General features: G+C 40.5%; 1 protein-coding gene and 1 non-coding gene across 17 annotated transcripts in view; both read left to right on the forward strand.

Annotated features, from left to right (window-relative positions):
* PUM1 (pumilio RNA binding family member 1) overlaps positions 1–21,298 on the forward strand; it is a 142,585-nt gene that overhangs the window by 101,568 nt on the left and 19,719 nt on the right. For 13 of the 16 annotated variants that reach the window (XM_047723844.1, XM_047723847.1, XM_047723845.1 and 10 more), the window contains 6 exons: positions 4,629–4,767; positions 6,273–6,416; positions 7,313–7,609; positions 8,678–8,914; positions 19,113–19,380; positions 20,963–21,092. In XM_047723844.1, coding sequence (XP_047579800.1) covers positions 4,629–4,767; positions 6,273–6,416; positions 7,313–7,609; positions 8,678–8,914; positions 19,113–19,380; positions 20,963–21,092 — 1,215 coding nt within the window. The remainder of the gene's footprint in view (positions 1–4,628; positions 4,768–6,272; positions 6,417–7,312; positions 7,610–8,677; positions 8,915–19,112; positions 19,381–20,962; positions 21,093–21,298) is intronic. The other 3 variants (XM_047723850.1, XM_047723851.1, XM_047723849.1) reach the window with 2 other exon arrangements.
* LOC125099548 (small nucleolar RNA SNORD103/SNORD85) lies at positions 4,884–4,961 on the forward strand. Its single transcript, XR_007127259.1, has one exon. It is a non-coding gene; the product is annotated as a small nucleolar RNA SNORD103/SNORD85 (small nucleolar RNA).

Below are 21,298 nucleotides of genomic sequence, written 5' to 3' on the forward strand. Positions count from 1 at the left end.
GAGAACATCAGCTGAACTGGATATAAATCTTTAAACCTATTACGTACATTTTAACTTAGATAATAAGAGCTCTTTAATGAGTTGGGAAAGAATAATGAACCACAAAAATTAAGTATGCCGTTTTATTTTGAATAGGCCTTTTCTCCTGCTTATTAGAAAAACACTGATTTATTGCTGAAAATTGTGATGAATTGGAAAACTCAAAGGGAAAAAATCCTCATGTCGAGATAAAACAAAATTAATAGGTGGTATTTGTCATTTTAGGTTTATTATTCAATTTCTGATAAATTGGGGTTACGCTATCCACATGGTTTTGAGTTTCTACAGTTTTCCAGTTTTCCATTTTATTTAGTGCTTTTTAGAGAGATTTACTAGCTACCTTTAAATCTGTCAGCGTATCCCATACTTTATTTTTACCAGTTTACTATTTTTTGATATTTAATTTAGCAATATTTTGATGTTATAATTAAGACTGATATGCTTGACATAAATGTATTATTATTTCCATGGAATAAATTCCTAGAAATGTAGTTTTTTCGAGCAAATAAAATGAACATTTAGGCTTTGATACACATTGTCAAATTAAAGCTCTCTTTTGAGGCAAAACACCATGCTCATCTGTGTACACGTGACATGCAAACAAGAATGCTTTGATTTTTACCAGTGCTACTGTTTAATTTTTCAGATTCTGCAAAATTATAGAAAAAACACAGGTCTTGAAATTCCATCCAATTTATCCTGGGTCAGTAATTTTATAGTAAGATCAGTTTTTGGAAGCTAATGCATGATTTTCTTTGCAGTAAATACAACTCTTGTCCCAGGTATGTAAGGGAATTTCGCAGAATATTTGTTGACATAGTGGGTGATCCCCGTGATACATTTAATAGTTTATTCTTTGTGGATAGTCAGTATTTACTTGTGTTTTGATCTTTGTATTTAAACGGCTGCCAGATAATTGTGGATTTGGTAGACAGAAGTAATTGCTGTGTTTTTAAAATTAGTTCTGCTAGAGTGAATAAGAAAAATAGTAGTAAATACTACTTCTTGAAAGCTTTTTGTTTAAAGCTAAGTGCTCTACCTGTAATTTCTTTTATATTTTCTAATTCCGATAAATAGATTTTATGACTTCCTTCATAAGATTGAGGAAATGGGATTTGTGTGCCCAGGGTCACGTAGGTATTAAGTTGTTAAGATTTGAACACAAATCTATAATTTCACAGCTGGTAGTATTTTCTGACCATATTGTGATGTTTGGAGTTACAGAAAGCCAGAGATTTGGTCTTTGTTCTACTACTGACTGGTTTTGCACCTAGGGGTGGGTTGCATGAATATGGAGAATATCGAGAAGTTCTGAAAATAGAGAAGCTATATCCTTAGCTATAAAATGGGCATTGTAATCATTTGCATATCAGGGTTTTCTGTCATCCACTATTCCAGACCCCACTGAGAAAAGGTTATTGGCATTCCTTTTTAATAAGCAGCCATATTTTAGTTCCTTTGTTGTTTTTGTCAGTTTTTGGTTTCGGTTGTTTTAGGAAAATACGATTTTCTTGGTGAACTCCTTTGTTGTGGTCACTAAAGTGAGAGGCCCTTTTTAAAGTTGCTTTTGACCTTTTTGGTCTTGAGATTTTACCAGAAAACAGAACATTTGTTATGTTCTAGGCATGGTAACTGTTCCACACCTAACTGCTGGAACTTTGAGCATAGTCAGTGACCTTCCAGCCACTCCATCTTACTTCTGATTCCTTTTCATCCTTTTTGTGCAGGTTTCTTTGACCTCTGACAAAAATTTTGTTCTTTTCTATTTCAAAATGTTTGCTCAAGAAAAACTCCGTGGGTGTTTGGTTGAAGTCAAGCACACGTAGTCATACTTGGTGGTGATTTGGTGCTAGATATGGCATTTTGAGAGGGAAATGTTTAGAATGCCTTCTGAACTTTCTAGATTGGGGGAGACTGTGTAGATGATAATTCTACTGAGCATGGTGAACGATTATTAATTAAGATATCCCCACTGAGCATCTACTTGTGTATTAAGTATAGGGTAGATTTCAAAAGCTGTATTTAAATCAGTACCTTTGAAAAGAAATTTGAATTTAACAGATTTTGCACCAAAAGGTAGCTAGTAAGCAGACTCTGAGAGTAGTGTTTTACAAGCAGATGTTCAGTCATTTTTGTTGATTTTATTTGATGTTAAACTGTTACTTATAAAATTTTACATATTTGTTTCCACAAAATCCAGACTTGATAGCTGTTGATGAAATTAAAAATACATGAATACTGGCAGCTGACTTGAAAACTTTGATTAATCATCTGTGTCCCACGCAGATTTCTAGACAGTGGACAAAAAGGAAACGCCCTGCTTTTCTTCTTTTTTCTTTTCTTTTTTTTTAAAGATTTTATTTATTTGAGAGAGAGAGAGACAGAGTGAGAGAGCATGAGAGGAGAGGTCAGAGGGAGAAGCGGACTGCCCATGGAGCTGGGAGCCCGATGTGGGACTCGATCCCAGGACCCAGGATCATGACCTGAGCTGAAGGCAGTTGCTTAACCAACTGAGCCACCCAGGCGCCCGCCCTGCTTTTCTCATTAAAACTGGGGCCCAGTAGTCTGGATTACCTCTTTCTTCAGGCACCATGTCCCTTCCCTTGTCCCCCCAGCCTTACATAGCTCTCAACCATACATAAACCTGGTTCACAGTGCCTTATGGAAATGATGCTTTCATTGATGTTTTATTCATTTTTTTAAAAATTTTATTTATTTGTCGGAGAGAGTGAGCACAGGCAGACAGAGTGGCAGGCAAAGGCAGAGGGAGAAGCAGGCTCCCCGCTGAGCAAGGAGCCCGATGTGGGACTTGATCTCAGGACGCTGGGATCATGACCTGAGCCGAAGGCAGCCGCTTAACCAGCTGAGCCACCCAGGCGTCCCTGTTTTATTCATTCTTGAACTGTTAGTATTGGCCGTATCTCTGTACATGCTGTTCACTTTTCCTAGAGAGCTCTTCTGGGTCATTGGTTAGGCATATTCTAAGTCTTAGTGCAAACACTTACCTGGGCAGCCTTCCTTGACTCTTCTGTCTATGTGGATTGAAGCACTCCTTCTCTTGTAAAGTTGGTTAGAATCTTTAGGTCACAAACAAATATTTTGATTATAATTAGCTCTCGGTTATTGATTGTCGCCTGGATACCAAGTATTGTGCCTTGCAGACATTAATTCTAATACTCCCAACGGATCTGCAAGATCAGCAGTTCTCGCGCTACTTTTACAGATAAGGGAAGGGGAGACTTGGAGTCAACTAAGTTTCTATCTACATGACTTCTTGCCAGTTTGGGTGGTGGTGTTTCCCTTATACTCATTTAATAAATAGTTGATGATTAGTGGTGTTTCTCTTTTACATTTTTTGCCAGATGGTACCAAGAATAATCTGTACGCAGGTTCCTGATCATATGTCTAACTTTTATAAAGAGCAGAGTGATAGTGAAAGTGATCTGATAAGAACTTTCTTTGCCTTTAAAAACATGCAAAACACATTTTATAATTTTAGGTTTGGTCTGTGGGTTTTGCGTTTTTACTTGATGGAGTGTATAGATCATGTGGAGTAGATTCAGAGTGAGAGTGATCTCCACCATTTTGATACCCATGTTTCATTTGTAAGAAGTGAATTCTTCAGCACAGTGACAGAACTGGTATTCTGTACTGAAAGGCAGTGTTCTTGACACTCGTCTCCATTTAGATGGCAGTCTATTGTGGAATTTAGGAGAGGAGAGATAGGAACAGGTCAGAAGACTCCGAAGTCAAATCTGATGAGCTTGTTTGGGGCCACGTGGGCCTTGTTGAATGAGAATAGTGTTAATAGGGTAGAGAAGGGGGACGCCTCGGTGGCTCAGTTGGTTAAGCAGCTGCCTTGGGCTCAGGTCATGATCCCAGCATCCTGGGATCGAGTCCCATATCGGGCTCCTTGCTTGGCGGGGAGCCTGCTTCTCCCTCTGCCTCTGCCTGCCATTCTGTCTGCCTGTGCTCCCTCGCTCTCCTCTCTCTCTGACAAATAAATAAAATCTTAAAAAAAAAAAAAATAGGGTAGAGAAGGTGCCTTATACTCCGTAAAGAAAATATAGACGTTTGGTGGGGTTTTTTCTTTCCCCCTCTTTAGACACCGATATTTTGATTGAACTGTGTGGGTAAATTACCCCTGTTCATCCTATCTAAACTCCCCTCCCCACTCTGTCAGACTCCTCCACCCACTTTTTGTCAAGCACTGATATTGAGTTGCCATTTGTTGTCTCTCTCATTCACGAGAATAAAAGCTTCAAGAGGGCAGGGGCTCTGTCTTGTTCATTGCTTTATCTCCAGTACCTGCCAGAGGATAGATGTTACGTATTTGATTAATGAACCATTTTTTTTAATGCTTTTGGCTGCTTATAAAGGTGTAATAATGTTTAAGAATGGTAGAATGAGATTTTACTAAATGAGATGTTGCTAATTGAATTTTTATCCTAACAGCAATGCCATATAAGACCTTATAGGAGAAACAGTTTACAACTATCAGTTTTTAAAAGTTGGCCCAACTTAAGCATACGGTGGGTCTTAGGTATTTTCAGTGAGAAGAAAGTAGTTGACTTATTTCTGTCTCCCAGGTTCTCCGTGGAGGAGCCAGCCAGCGTCCTTTGACCCCAAATCAGAACCAGCAGGGACAGCAAACAGATCCACTAGTGGCAGCTGCAGCAGTGAATTCTGCCCTTGCTTTTGGACAAGGACTGGCTGCAGGCATGCCAGGTGAGGCTGCATTGTTGTTTCTAATACTTGGAGGGAAAAACAGTCTGCTTGTTGGGGGAGATCGAGAAAGGAACAGGCACTGCTTTAAGCTTGTGTTGGCTTCTCATTACTGGGGGACTGGCAAGGATGACATATACTTGCCCTCACTTAGACCGTAGTTCGATGATGAGAGCACCTAATTGTTCTGAGCCAGTCTTCGTCTTACATGTATCTCCCCACACACTGCTTGGAGTATGCTGTATTCCTTTGTGATGATCTGTTTTCTCCCTTAGGATTATGGATGATAGAAGCAGTGGCCAGGCTACTTTAGCATCACTCCAGGGCCTTAGCCTTCATGCTGATGTCTCTGAACAGTATTATTAGGAAGTTCCGAGTGTTCCTTAATGGGCGAACCCTCCTGGGATTTCTCCCGAGCCAACAGCAGAGGTGCTTTGTAGCTGCCTGCCTGTGATTGATATTTATCTTGAATATATGTTATTTTTGGCTCACTGTCACCTGGTTCTGTTCTTTGCATGGATTGGAAGTAATTTGTGTTTCTTCCTTTGAAACAGGTCCTTATAAGACCTCAGCATAAATGTATGGGTTCTTACAGATGGTGGAGTATAGCCCAATTAATTGATCTATTTATGGATTCACTGAGTAACTTTAACATGTGTCATTGTTAATAGTTATTAAGCATTCAGGTTTTATTGGGAAGTCACTTGTTATTTCTCCTATTGTTCAATAGAATTTGGAGAGTCCATCTCATATGGTGATGTGAAAGATCCTATTATTTGATGTGTGTCTAGGTTTTACCTGCTAATTTGCAGGATATTTCTGCTTACACTGTTACGAGGTATGAAAGTACCATGACTGTTGTAATTATTTATACCCTCTGTTACTTCTGTAGTCAAGAAAACGTAAACAATTGTCAGTGTATGATTTCTGGGCTTGGCACTCTGAAGAGCATGGGTGTTCCCTATCCCCCGATTTCCCTTTTATTTATTCATTCATTCATTCATTTATAAAGATTTTATTTATTTATTTGTCGGGGGAGGGGAAGAAAGCACAAGCAGGGGGAGCAGCAGGCAGAGGCAGAGAGAGAAGCAGGCTCCCTGCTGGGCAAGAAGCCCCGTGCGGGACTCGATCCCAAGACTCTGGGATCATGACCTGAACCGAAGGCAGGATGCTTAACTGACTCAGCCACCCAGGTGTCCCCTGAGTTCTTTTCCTAACACTTAGTAGATGTTAAATAATACAACCCCTTATTGTGCCAGATATCATGGTAGATCTGTCACATTCATACTTTGTCATAGAAACTTTATGAAGCAGGTATTATTATCTGCATTGAAGAAATGGATGCTCGAAGATACAGGGTCATATAGCTGTTTAGGTGGTGAAGCCAGGAGAGACATTCTATGTCTATTTGTCTCCACATCTGAGAGTCTGTGACTGTTGACAGTATGCAACTACCCAGGAAGCACTGTTTGTTTCATATATACTTGTATGTGGCTTAATATTTCCAGGTTACCCCGTCTTGGCTCCTGCTGCTTACTATGACCAAACCGGTGCCCTTGTGGTGAACGCTGGAGCAAGAAATGGTCTTGGAGCTCCTGTTCGGCTTGTAGCTCCTGCCCCAGTCATCATCAGTTCCTCGGCTGCACAAGCAGGTGAGCTTCCGTCTTCGTGAACTCCTGTAGGTGGCCCAGAAGAGGTGGTGGATGATGTTCTTACGATGTGCTGAAATGTACTTTATTTGGCAGTTCTCAGTATAGCAGTTCTGCCCTGTAATGTTTCAAAGAGAAAAATGAGAAGCAGCAAGTGACCTCGATAGATTCTGTTGACAGCCATGTACCAGCTGGTTAGCAGCAAGGACCTGCTCCTCCATGAATGTAGGAAGTTGGATTATTCACACAAAATGGCACCGTTGGCAGAAGTCCAAGGCTAATTTCACAGAAATCCATGACATTATTTTAAGATAATATTTTGTTGTAGTTTTTTGTTTTTTCAATGCTGGTGTTTGCTTTTTTTTTTCGGAGGGCGGTGGGATGGAGGGGAATAGTGAGGAATGGCAGAGCAATATATTTTAATAGGGGTGGGCCAGAATGGGTTTTTATTTTAGGCTTTATGTATGTGTATATATATTAGGAATATAAATTAGGAACAATAGCAGGAACATCTAGAAGAGAGGAACGTGTTCAGGAATTCGAGGGGATTGTATATATTACTGACGGGTTCTGGAAAAGTCCTCAACATTGATATTTGTGGAACTTGAGATTTTAGGAAGTAGTCGTATTTAAAATGGCTACATTTGACATCTGTACCTATTTTAAACTGCAGACTCTTTAAAGTTACCACTGTCGTGAATTTGGCTTCCATGGTATTTTGACTTCAAATTGGAAGCATAAATAGAAAATAGAAGTCTCAGATGGAAGGCTCAAAGGCAGATTCGTGTCTGCTTTGCGAAGTTAGGAGCACGTGACAGTGTTTCTGGAAGGCTAGCGCCAAGGCTGGGGGATGTGGCCAGCGCCTTTCCCAGCCCAATGCTTTGCTTTCTTCTTTGTAGCTGTTGCGGCGGCCGCAGCTTCAGCAAATGGAGCAGCTGGTGGTCTTGCTGGAACAACAAATGGACCATTTCGCCCTTTAGGAACCCAGCAGCCCCAGCCCCAGCCCCAGCAGCAGCCCAGTAACAGCCTGGCATCCAGCTCTTTCTATGGCAACAACTCTCTGAGCAGCAATTCACAGAGCAGCTCCCTCTTCTCCCAGGGCTCTGCCCAGCCTGCCAACACATCCTTGGGATTCGGAAGTAGCAGTTCTCTCGGCGCCACCCTGGGATCAGCCCTTGGAGGGTTTGGAACAGCAGGTAGAAATCCAACTTAAGTGCTGTTAAAACTGAATTTTCGTTGTTTTTACAATCTCTATGGAACACTAATGATGCATGGAACCCTGGATCTGGACTGAGCCCCGTGGGAATCCGGCCGTCCCACATATCTTTGAGATGACGGACTGTTAAAATCAAGTTTCACAGTTGGGGCTGATTTCAGGTTTATGCTTATATTGCTGCTTATTTATACTCTCATAGTTGATTTGTTTCAGGGATTAGAAAACCTGGGGAGGTTTTTTAACAGGCATTGGGAAGAAACTGGAGGGAAGTGTAGAAATGTGGATGTTAAAAACCGAGGGAGGAGGACTGACCAAAGACCACAGGGTAGTGTACCCCACAGTCTGCAGGCCTTACAGAGTCAGGAGTTTGCTCCAGTCTTTTGAGAAGAATTAAGGTGGCTATTATGGAAAAGTGGGAAGAAGGACATTAGACTGAGATATTTTTAATGTTTCAATGGGAGGATAAAGCAGTAAAGTAGTAAGGAAAACAGTGGGATAATTGCAGTGTTTGTAAAACAATGTAATTTCAGAACAGAAGGGCATGTTTTGAGAGAGAGAATCTTAAATTGGAATTGGGGGCTAGCAATAACTCTTGATTGAACCCATTGAGAAAACAGGGTTTCACATGTAAGTCTTGTGTAGCGGGGAAATTACCCCATTTACAAATCTTTTTTCTGTACTCCATTTTTCTACTAGAACCTTTGGGTTGATGAAAGGCATTCTTTCTAGCCCATTTTCTTTCACCTTTTCCATAGCTTATGTGGCCGTCCGAGCTTTTTACCCCATTTCCACTCCATAATATGTGACACCAAAGGAAGGTAAATTCAGCATTCGTGTGATGGTTTGAACAAAAGCTTCATGTTAACCTGAGCCATGTCCTCTTTATTACTTACCTGCCCCTAGAACTGCCACATGAACAGTTAGGCTGTCTCTGCTGACAAATTTGCGGTGGTAAGGAGTCTGGATCAAAGTGTTAGGAACAGGTCACTGGGCTTGTTCTTCAAAGAACAGGCCTTTTCTTATCTGCATTGTTTTAATTCCATTTTAGTTGCAAACTCCAACACTGGCAGTGGCTCCCGCCGTGACTCCCTGACTGGCAGCAGTGACCTTTATAAGAGGACATCGAGCAGCTTGACCCCCATTGGACACAGTTTTTATAACGGCCTTAGCTTTTCCTCCTCTCCTGGACCCGTGGGCATGCCTCTCCCTAGTCAGGGACCAGGACATTCACAGACACCACCTCCTTCCCTCTCTTCACATGGATCCTCTTCAAGCTTAAACCTGGGTAAGAACCATTACTCTAACACCACCTTGAACTCTAGAAATCTCTTGCCACTGATGACATTACAAGTTCTTTGCATAAGCAAAGGACAATCCCTTTATCCCAGGAGTGTCCTGGGTGTTCTGTGCCTTCCTTAAGTGCCTCATGTTATTTAGGCTGTACCTAGAGAGCATAGCAGTTTTGGGTTTATTCAAGTTTGGGTGCATCCCCTGTATATTCACTTCAGCTTCAGTCTGAACATCTTGTTCTTTGGCTACACAGGGGAGTCTTTCATTATAAACCCAGGACAGAGTCATTTTCAGGGAAGCTGGAAAACACAGAGACATAGACAAAGAATGTGTTCACCTAGTGTCACCACCGAAATATCACAGTTAATATTTTGCCTTATTTTTCAGACCCCTTCCCCTCTCCCTTCATATACACTTAATATCTTACTTTCCCACATAAAATGTTTTATTTTTAAAAATTGCCAGATTCTTACTATTTTTTTTTTGGTATAAATTATCTAGTATGCTAATGAGTATAGATGTGTATTTCTCAAGTGTATGTTTAGGTTGTTATTATGTATGGGGATTTAAAAATGTTACCATCTAGATGCTAAAATGAGGAAAGAAAAGAGGATTGTAAACAGCAGGCTGTAAAAATGAGAAGAAACTTACATTAGTACTTTGAGTGGCAAATTGCCAAGTCTTCCAAGAGGTGGAGTGTGGTGCATACTTCCTTCCCCTCAGTTACTTACCAAGTTTGCATTTTGAAGTGCTGATTTATTTCTTAGATGAGTAAAGTTGAGACATTGAAGTAGAGTGACCACACAATTTGTGGCACAACCCAGGACACATTTGAGAGGAGATGGGGGTGCTGTTAACAATGAACTCAGTGACAACAGACCTAAACAGGCAGTGTCCTAGGAAAAGTCAGCATGTATGGCCGCTTTCCCTAGAAGATTTTGTTCGGTTTTTATTTTTAATCCTCTCTTTTGTTTGTTTGTTTGTTTATCTGTTTGTTTGGGGGTTTTTTTGGGAGCAGTTTTATCTTCATAGCAAATTTGAGGGGAAAGTACAGCGATTACTCCTGTACCCTCTGCCCTGTCCGCATGCAGGTTTTTCCAGGATCAGCACCCGCCATCAGAGCGGTGCCTTTTACAGGTGATGAACCTGCAGTGACACATCATTATCTTCCAGAGCTTGTAGTTTACATGGACTCTTTTCAGTGTTTAACCAGCAAGATTAGAAGTGGCTTTATGGGCTCGGAGATGAGGACTGACTGAACACAAATAGTACGCTTTCATTTGGAAATACAGAGACTGGGGAACGATTTATAAAAATCAAAGAAGCCCTGATAGTAGACGTATTATTCTGGACTAAGAGTGCCATCTCGGAGTCGGAGAGGTGGTTTTTAAGGCAAACTGTGTATGTATGTATGTGCATACACATTCTGTGAGTGTGTGTGTGAGTGTTCTGAAATCTCACATGATCAGAGCTGTCCTTGTGGAACTCATTGTCTTAGGTTATGTATAGATGTTACTTTAGAGAAGTTGTCGGGCCATTCCAGATTAGAATATCCAAGTTGGACTGATAAGGCAGTGGGGTACATTGCACAGTAGTGTTTCCTAGTGACAGAGTGCTTGGCTTTAAAGACTGAGGGTAATGTATTATAAGGGGTAAATAAAAGTCCCAATTTGGTGTGTCGATGGAGGAAGCTAACACTTAGTAGTTATTATCTGCTACTATTAATGGTTTTGGGTTCTGTACATGTAACTCTGGTAGGTGTAGGCATTTTGCCCATGGTATGGGAGTGAGGAAATTTCCTGAAATATCTCACCGAGGTCTTCTCGTTATCTGGATATTGAGCATCAAACGTCTTTGGCTCCAGAGCCCACGCCATCATTGTACATCCTGTCACGTGATATGCCCAGGGTATCTTTTAAACCAGTGCATTATCAAATCCAGAAGTCTTACCTTTTAATTCCTTGATTTAAACACTTGAACTGTGGCAGCTCATACTGACATTCATAGTTCACCAACTAAATCTTGCAAACTTTTTTGTTGGGGGAGGCGGCCCAGGAGCCAGGTAGTTACTGTTTCAGACTTGCAGGTCAAGCACTCTCTATACAAGCATTCCGTTCTGCTGTGCGGTACAAAAGCAGCCACAGACAGAATGTAAATGAATGTGTAGCTATCACGCAGTCAAACTTTATTTCCAAAAATAGGCTGCAGGCCAGATTTGTCCTGTGGGCTGTGGTTTGTCAACCCTGAACTAGATGCTGTGGCTCTTGGTGTTTGAAGATGGAGCTGGAATCAGTACTTACATGCATGGTGTTTTTGCTCTTTCCAGTGCCTCGGCGATGTCGTGAAACACATTTCCTTCTTAATTCATGGTTCCTCTGTGAAGGAGGAAATAACTGTTGGTGCAAGTTGTTTCTCATTTAATGGCTCTTGCCGTCTGCCTGGCTTTCTTTTTAACATATCTTCCCTTTTAAAAGCAGTTGACCTCATTTAAGCAATTTAGTTGCGTATGTTTGCGTGGGACTTCCATTGCTGCGTGTCCTGTGTCTGTCAGACATGTCATTTCTCAGGAACTTTATGTCCTGATCAGTAGAGTTTTGCCTTTGCTCAGTCTGTTTCCTTGACTGAAGGGTTCTTGCGTGCTTTGGTCTTAACCTAAAGAAAGTAGAGGTACGGGAATTGGTCTCTAACAGTGTCCATACAGAGGTCCTGAAGACATTTTTTGGGGCAGGAAACGTAACATTTCTTTACCAAATATGTATTAGGCCACACCTGATCTGGTTTCTTTGCTGATAGTGCTGTACTGCTGACACCGGCCGTTAGCTCTCCGATCGCTAAGGGCTGTGCTGTGCATGCATTCCTTGTGTGCGGTTCTCTCCTGACTCGCTTCTGCACAGGGAACTTAAAACTCAATGTGATCTCGTGCCTTTCATAATACCACACAGCTAGCAAGTATTTGAATGCACATGCCAGCCTATAGATCTCTCTTGTTTTCCCAGTATGGATCTTTTCTCCATCATATGATTTTCATACTTCTTCCTCAGAGTCACACATGTGTTAGTTAGAATATTCTCCAGATGATTACTGACCTGCTTAGTTAGCTTAGTTTTGCTTTTCCTCATTATTTATTCAACGACCACTTGTTGGTGCCTACTTAAGACTCTTTTTTTTTTTTTTTTAAAGATTTTATTTATTTATTTGATAGAGATCACAAGCAGGCAGAGAGGGAGGAGGAAGCAGGCTTCCCGCTAAGCAGAGAGCCCGATGCGGGGCTCGATCCCAGGACCCTGGGATCATGACCTGAGCTGAAGGAAGAGGCTTTAACCCACTGAGCCACCCAGGTGCCCCCCTACTTAAGACTCTTAAATGTTTTTTCCATTAGCAGTTGTTTAAAGACCAAAATTCTTTTTTTGAAGAAATCTTTATTGAGTTATATTTTACATAGAAAATTCATCCATTTCAGGCTTATGATTCAGTGATTTTTAGTAACTTTCTGAATTGTACAACCATCACCATAAATCGGTTATAGAATATTTTTATCCCCTCAGTTTTCTCAAGACCAGTTACAGTTAATCTGCATTCACACCTTTAGCCCCAGTCAGCCACTGATTGGCTTTGTTTTAAAATTTGTCTTTTTGAACATTTCATATAAATGGAACCGTACAACATGTGATCTCTTGTTCGACTTCTTTCCCTTCTCATGGTGTGTGCCCACCTTCCACCACATTCTCATGTGTTTGAGATTTCATTCATGATCTTCTATGTGTCAGTAGTTTGTTTCATTTTATTACTGAATTGTCTTCTTTGTGGACGTACCACATTTTGTCTAACCATTCACAGCTGAAGGGTTTTTGTTGTAAGTTTTGGCTATCAGAAATCACGCTGCTATGAACATTCCCATGCAGTTCTTTCTTTGCGCACGTGTTTTTATTTCTCTAGTAGTAGAATTGCTGGTTTGTGTTTCAGTTTTATGTTAAACTTACTGAGAAAATGCCAGTGTTTTTCCAACTTGGTGCTCCATTTTACATTCCCATCGGCAGTGAGGGCTCGAACTTCTTTGCATCTTTACTGACATCGTTCTTGTCTTATTTAATACAGCTGTTCTAGTGAGCTTGAAATGGTATGTCAGTGTGGTTTTAATTTCCATTTCCCTCATGACTAAGGATGTTGAACATCATTTTCTTGTGCTTATTAACTATTCATATATCTTTGGTGAAATGTCTGCTCATATTTTTTTTTGCCCATTTAAAAATTTGGGTTGTTTTTCTTATTACTGAGCTGTAGGAATTCTTTTTATATTCCTGGCTACAACTCCTTCATTAGATACTTGCTTTGCATGTATTTTCCTCTGGTTTTCTGCTTGTCTTTTCTTTCTTCTCCTCCTTCTTCTTTTTCTTTTTAATATTACATCTCAATCCTTTTTTTTTTTTTTAAGGATATTTATTTATTCATTTGTCAGTGTGCGTATGAGCACAAGCAGGGGGAGCAGCAGGCAGAGAGAGAAGCAGGCTCCCCACTGAGCAAGAGGCCCCATGCAGGACTTGGTTCCAGGACCCTGGGATCGTGACCCAAGCCAAAGGCAGATGCTTAACTGACTGAGCTCTCCAAGTGTCCTGGTTTTTCATTTTGCAATAGTTTTTAATTTTGATAAGGTCCAGTGTATCATGCTTTCTGGTATAGGAATCTTTGCCCAGCTCAGGCTCTTAAAGATTTTTCTCATATGTTTTGTTCTAAAAATTTTACTGTTTTAACTCTTATATTTAAATTTATCATTCAGGGTGCCTGGATGGCTCAGTGGGTTAAGCCTCCGCCTTCGGCTCAGGTCATCATCTCAGGGTCCTGGGATCGAGTCCCGCATTGGGTGCTCTGCTCAGCAGAGAGCCTGCTTCCTCCTCTCTCTCTCTCTGCCTGCCTCTCTGCCTATTTATGATCTCTCTCTGTCAAATAAATAAATCTTTTAAAAAATTTATCATCCATTTTGAGTTAATTTTGTGTTATTGCATGAGGTGGAAATTGATTTTTTTTAAGTGTGCACCATTTTCCCCAGCAAAGTTTAAAAATTTTCAGTGTACAGGTCCTATACCCCTTTTGTTAAATTTGTTCCTATCTCCTTTTTCTTAAGCTGTTATGAATGGAATTGTATCCTTGCCTTGGTTTTGGATTGTTTGTTGCTTGTTTATAGAAATACAGTTGATTTTTGTGTATTGATTTTACATTCTGCAAATTCGCCATACTTACTTATTAGTCCCAATAGGTTTCGGTAGATTCCTTAGGATATTCTCTACATAGGAGCACGTTACTAGAGAATAAAGGGTTTTTCAATCTGGCTGCCTTTTATTTCATTTTCTTGTCTAACTGCCGAGAAACTCCAGCACAGCGTTAAATACAGTAGATAAGAGCACACGTCCTTGCCTTGTTCCTGATCTTGAGGATAAAGTATTACTCTTTTACTTTTAAGTATGATCATTGAAAATTTTCATAGATGCCCTTTATCGGGCTCACTTCTGTTCTAAGTTTAAGCATTTTGCCATAAATGGAGTTTGGATTTTGTTCAGTGCTTTTTCTGTGTTTATTGGTGAATGTGTGGTGTTTTATCTTTCATTCTGTGAATATGATATGTTACATTAATTATTTTTTGGTTGTTAATACACCCTTGCGTTCCAGGGATAAACTTTGCTTCATCCTATGGTTAGTATTTTTGTTGAAGAGTTTTTCATCTATATTTATGAGGGAGTCTGTCACTTTCTTTACTTTGTCTGACTTGTTATCATGGTGACATTGACTTTATAACATAGGTTGGGAAATGTACCATCCCCCTCTGTTTTCTGGAACAGTTGGAGTATTGGTATTATTTCTTTAAACATTTGATAAAATTCAGCAATGAAACTATCCTGGCCTGGGTGTTTACTTGTGGAAAGATTTTTAATTACTAGCTCAATTTCTGTTTACATCTTACGGGGTCAAGTTTTGCATTTCTTGAGACAATTTTGGTAATTTGTGACTTTCTAGGAATTTGTTCTAAGTTGTCACATTTGTTGGCATAGAGTGGAAATGTCTTTTTTTTTTTTTTTTTAAAGATTTTATTTATTTATTTGAGAGAGAGAGAGCATGAGAAGGGGGAGGGTCAGAGGGAGAAGCAGACTTCCTGCCAAGCAGGGAGCCCGATGTGGGTCTTGATTCCAGGACTCCAGGATCATGACCTGAGTCGAAGGCAGTCACTTAACCAACTGAGCCACCCAGGCACCCCTAGGGTGGAAATGTCTTAAGAAATAAAATCTCCCATCCACTTTCTCAACTCTCCCTTCCATCTCTCCCACACATAAACATACATATACATATGTGTGTTTAGTAATAGAAGTAAGTTTTTTATGACCCTAAGTGAGTCAGATTTTGAACTAGTTTGTCTTAAGTATGTGTTATACTTCTTAATTTAAAAGTATTGCTTTTGTAATTATTAATATTACTATTGATCTTATTATTATTAACAACTAGACTTACAGCCCCCATTTTGTGGCTTGTATGTGGGTGAGATGAAACCTTTAGGCTCTCACCTGTACCTAAAACATTCATCTCTATTAAGTTCCAGATGTACCTCAGCAAGAAAAAGTAAGGGATGTGGAGATGAGTCTCCCAAAGATTTGATTCTTACCTAAGTAGTTTTGTGTCTTGCCTCCCTATAGATGGCTCCATTCCACACCCATCTTCTCCTCATTTCCTGAAATGCTCCTTCATGCTTACGGTTTTCTCCATAATCTCCAGATTGTGCCATTTTTAAACTCTAAGCATCAAGAAGTAGCAGATGTAATATATTATAATGTGCATGGTTGGCAACTCTCAGCCGTATCATGTGCCCTGGAAGAAGAGTGCTGTGCTTGTTAATTCCCACAGTGTTGAAATATAGTAAAAATGAGCTCAAAAGTTCATAATCTGTCCAAGGCAAAAAAAAAAAAAAAAAGTAAGCACTTAGTTTTATATGATAGAGTTCCTATCTTCTTAAAATTAATTCTTGCTGTTCTTATATGTCCTTAGTCCTTTAAGAAAAGTTCAAACATGAAATGGTTTTCTCTGTCCTTGCATAAACTACAAGACATGTTTCTAATTTATCGTTCAGTAACTTACTATTTCTGGTTATTTACTAGTCATCTGTGTGCCTTTTGTACTTCTCCATTCTACAAGGTAATGTAGTATTTTGTGACTGCTCACCTGAAAGTGACTTGTCACCAGTAAAATTAACCATGTGAAAATTAACTTATTTTGGACTCAGTAGTATGCACTGATGACAACTCATTTTGAGCTTATTTTAATTTAGGGCTACCTGGCTGTGGTATTAATATTAGGGAGTAGATTGGGGAGAACTTACTGTAAACATTTTGATGAGCAGTGTTGCTTCTGCCTGTATTAAAAAGTCAGATGTTGGGGACCTTGGCAATTTTTTCTTTAAAAGTGAAGAAGGCTGGATTTTGCCCCATGGGTATTTGATTCTGTTTTTCTGAGTCTCTGTTCTCTTCCTTTTTGGTTTTTGGGGATTCTGTTGATACATCCTCTAGCCTAGAGATTCTTCCCTCATGTGGGTCCCATTTACTAAGAAGCCCATCAAAGAATTCCTCATTTGGGTCACAGAGTTTTTTATCGCGAGCATTTCTTTTCAGTTCTTAGGATTTCCATCTCTGCTTCCATTGCCCACCTGTTCTCGGATGCTCTCTGCTTTCTCTGTCAGAGCCTGTAGCATATTCACCAGAGTTGTGTTCGTTTCCTGGTCTGATAACATGATTACCCCTGCGGTGCATGTCTCCGATGCTTGCTCTTTCTCTTCACATTGTGTGGTTTGACTGTCAGTGTGCCTTGTAATTGTTGAGCGCCGGCTCTGATGCACTGAGTAAAAGGAACCACTGCAAATAGGCTTTTGGTCATGTGTTGTTGAGGTGTACAGGGAGGGGCAGTGCTCTGTAGTCCTGTCACTGGGGCTCAGTCTTTTTAGGGAGCCTGTGCTCTTGGACCCCCAACTTCACAAAGTGCTTCTCATTTGTTTCCTCCCCCTTTTGGTGGGACAGGGTGGGTTGAATAGTCTGGAGTTGTGTATTTCCTGTCCCCAGCTCAGTCAGTCTCTGATGATAACCCAGCAGGTTTTATGCTGTGGTTAACTAGTTTCCCCAGCGGGCAGGCTTGGTGAAGAACAGAGTGCTCTGGCCTATTTCAGAATGGTTTCTTTCCCCTTCACCTTACTTAAGCTTTTCTCTTACATTTATTGTGGAACCTGGTTGTAGTCTCGGAGGTAAATCTCACAATATTGTGGGGGTTTTAACTCTCAAGGGTGTCTATTCTGAGTTAATAGCAATTTGTCATTGACAGTTTAGGTCTCCTTATGTTTGTCATCCATATTAGAATGTTTTTTTAGGAGTTTGGTTCTGTTTCTCTGTTGATTTGTTACTTCTCCCAAATGCCTTTATTAAGTGACAAGATTCCTGAAATATCTTTTATTTTCAAAACTTTGTGTGTTTGTGCCATTCCTTCTTCTTAAGCATGTTCCTTGCTGTTCCCACACTCTGCAAGACCCGCTGACTTACTTGATTTTTACCTCTTTCCCACTTCTCCCCTTTCTCAGGCCAGGGAAGAAAGAATTGTTTCTGAAATGGTTTAATAGAGAGCAGGCATATGGCTACTTACTGTTCTCTCTTCTTATAAACCTCCTCTCTTTCTTGATATAACTGAGTCTGAAAATGAGTCTCATTTGGTTGCAGAGGCACTTACTCTGGAGTGGAGTTGTGTCACAGATTCTAGCCATGATTATCTTGGGTTTTGTATCTTTGGGTGAGCATTTTACCTCTTTGGGCCTAAATTATCTGTTACATAAATGGTAATTTAGAACTTCTCTTCCAAAATACCAATAAGAATTCAGTAAACGTGTGTATGGAATACTTCTAGTATAGCACTTGGCATAGGACAAGTGTTCAGTAAATGTTTCACGAATTTTAACATTGAGCCATTTCCTTTTGGTTCCATGACTTTGATTGAGATCCAGATCTTTGAAGCTGGACCCTAGAATTCTGTGGAGAAATCCAAGTTGGGTATCTTTTTGTAGCTGCCATTAAACTCCAGAGCAGACATTAATTACATCTCATGAAGAAGATAACGGACAGATCATGCTGGGTGACTTTTCTCATGGATTCTGAGTTGTTATTCATCTGTGCTCTTTGCAGTTTATTAGGGTGTTTCTTACCTACCTTGCCTTTTTGTTTAAAGGAGTGGGGTTAAATAACACACAAAAAGGGTTTCTTTTTTTTTTTTTTTAATAGTGTAAAGTTAAAAAAAAACATCATTGTAAAAAAGTAAGAATATTGAAAATACATTCTCATGTTATTTTTTTACTCTGCTTTACATTTTGATAAGCTTTTTGGTCTTACCTCTATTTTATCTCTATGTTATCTTCTAGAGATTCACAATTATTTTTCCCTTGTCCTCAGTTCAGTCATCAGTATCCGTGGCATGAAAGTTGTTGCTGCCGCAATCATTTCAGGCTCTGTCCCAAAAGAAGGTGTTAAGAGCTGCCCATTCCGGATGCACACTTGAAAACCTTCCACTGCAAAGCATATGTCCTTTTTCCCGACTCCTTATGTCTCTCCTCGGCCTAGGGTGCCTTAGTGATTTTCAATTTCTGTTTAGTGGCAGAAGCATTCCTTCGAAGCTTTTTGGGAAGCTCTTTATATAAAACAGACCAATCTGGGTACTCTTGATTTGTTTCTCTTTTCCTTTTTTAAGGAAGGGTTTCTGATGGGAATGAGATTATTCTACTCATAGCAGGAATCTCCCCAGAGCTCAGAGCGGAAAATGACTTGAGGTCTCTGTGCGTTGTGTGTTTTTGGATTCCTGGTACTCAGGTGCTGAGTCACAGGACAGGCACTCTCCTCATCATTTTCCTGACTAACAGCTGCGCTCACTATTGCTCCGTTACTGCTAGCAGTCCCCTGTCAGTGGGTCCAAGCATTTCCCCTTTTCTTTGTGCAGAAGTTTCTTTCCATCATGGTGAGTTGGCCTTATAAAAACTGTGGCACTAATAGAATCGAATCTTAACACAGAAGCAATAGATTTGAAACAAAATCAGAAATGGTGCAGGCTTTCATGTGTGGGATGCTTTTTCCCTCTCTTGAGCAGAATTCCTTAAGAGTGAGTCTTGAGTTGTCCTGTTCTGTAACCAACAGGCGGCCTCACCAACGGCAGTGGGAGATACATCTCTGCCGCGCCAGGCGCTGAAGCCAAGTACCGCAGTGCGAGCAGTGCCTCCAGCCTCTTCAGCCCCAGCAGCACCCTGTTTGCTTCCTCCCGGTTGCGGTACGGAATGTCTGATGTCATGCCCTCTGGCAGGAGCAGGCTTCTGGAGGATTTCCGAAATAACCGGTACCCCAATTTACAACTACGGGAGATCGCTGGGCATATAATGGAGTTTTCCCAAGACCAGCATGGGTCCAGGTGAGGACTTGGCTTTGGCACTTAAGGTAACTGAAATCTTACTGCCTTAAAAATTCCATGCCTCAGATAAGGTATACACTAAGTAAATAGGCATAAAATAATTGAAACAAAGTTTGCCTCTTAGTATGCTTCCCATTATTTATTTCAGAGGGATGTGGACAGATGGGGGTCATCAGATACACAGGTGATTGAAAAGAGCCCTTTAGTAATCCAGATCACATGCTTCATCCAAACTTTTTTATCTTACTGTAATGTTCCTAGTTCATGGGAACCTTCCAGATTGTCTATTTAAGGAATTTAAGGAACAGAAACACTAACACAAAGATATATGCACACTTCTGCTACTTTAATCACTGTTAAGAGTCTTGCTCTCTCTCTCTCTCTCTCTCTCTCTCTCTCTCTTTTTTTTTTTTTTTTTTTAAAGATTTTACTTATTTGAGAGAGAGCACAAGTGGGGGGAGGTGCAGAGGGAGAAGCAAGACTCCTTGCTGAGCAGGGAGCCCAACATGAAGTTTGATCCCAGGACCCTGAGATCATGACCCGAGCTGAAGGCAGATGCTCAGCTGACTGAGCCACCCAGGTGCCCCAAGAGTCTTGCTTTTAAGGAGACATTATTCACATGTAAGTTTGGATATCTGCTGGTTCAGGAATAAGATAGCTCCACCACTTTTCTGTGTCGTTCCACTCTGTAGAAATGAGAGTCTACATAGAGGTGAGAGAGAAGAAGCTACTATAAAACACAGAATCTGCTTTGGCTTATCCCTCTCCATTTGCCTGTTCCAGTGGCCTTTGCAGAACGGGACCACCCTGGTCCTGGAGGGGAAAGCCTAATTATCGTGACGTCCGTCACCCATCCTTTCCTATTTGTTTCCACTTCTCTTTCTTGCTCTTCGTGCCCACTGAAACAGCTTCTAAAGAACGCATCTCCTCTTTGAGCTCTGTCATCTTGCTCCTGGGCAAGGATTTCTCATACTTGGATCCTATGGACCAGATTGAGAGACAAAACTTTTTTTCTTATATGGTTATCTGAACTGAAAACCGCAAACTGAGTACTACTTCAGAAAACACTGCAGGTATAAATCACAACTCTTCCACATCACGAATGAGTACTGCTTCATATTCACATGAGTTAAAGTCTTTGATACTAAGGGCCGTAAGCGTTGAGTTTATTGATGTAGGGCTGGTTTCTAAAGGAGAAGGTCAGGTAGAATTCTCCCTGAGTTATGGCCGCCTTCACTCCCTTTCCCTGCCCACCTGCTTGTCTCCCTCATCCCACACACAGATACACTTTTATTTGTATGTAATGAAATGTACTAAAGTTTAAATATATTTATTTTTAAAAGTTCAGTGAAGTTAGGGGTACTTCACACTATAATTTTTTTTCCTTTTCAGAGAGTTCAATGACGTGAGCTCAAGTAATTCATTTAAATAACAGTTGTGTGTGTGTGTGCCCGTGCATATGGGCACCTGCACAGGCACGTGTGCGGTTTCAGAACGGTACATTTTATAAATTGAACTAATCCTTACTGATTTCCAAGTCTTCCTGAGATGCTAGGATTGCCATTTTTACTTTGTACTTCAGATTCATTCAGCTGAAACTAGAACGAGCCACACCAGCTGAACGCCAGCTTGTCTTCAATGAAATCCTCCAGGCCGCTTACCAGCTAATGGTGGATGTATTTGGAAATTACGTCATTCAGAAGTTCTTTGAAGTAAGCCTTTGTTCTTTCTATTCTTTGACGTTAGAGAAACTCTGGAGCATTTTGATTTTCATTAGCTGTTTTTAGAATGGCAGTCTCATCCCAGTCCTCAACATGAAGTGTGTGTGGTCTTCTTGAAGAGCTTTTAAATGTTTCTCCAAGTTACTAGCAGCAGTATGTCATTGAAATACCCAAGCAGATGTGCCAGTCTATTTTAG

The sequence above is a fragment of the Lutra lutra genome, chromosome 4, assembly GCF_902655055.1.
Source record: "Lutra lutra chromosome 4, mLutLut1.2, whole genome shotgun sequence".
NCBI lineage: Eukaryota > Metazoa > Chordata > Mammalia > Carnivora > Mustelidae > Lutra > Lutra lutra.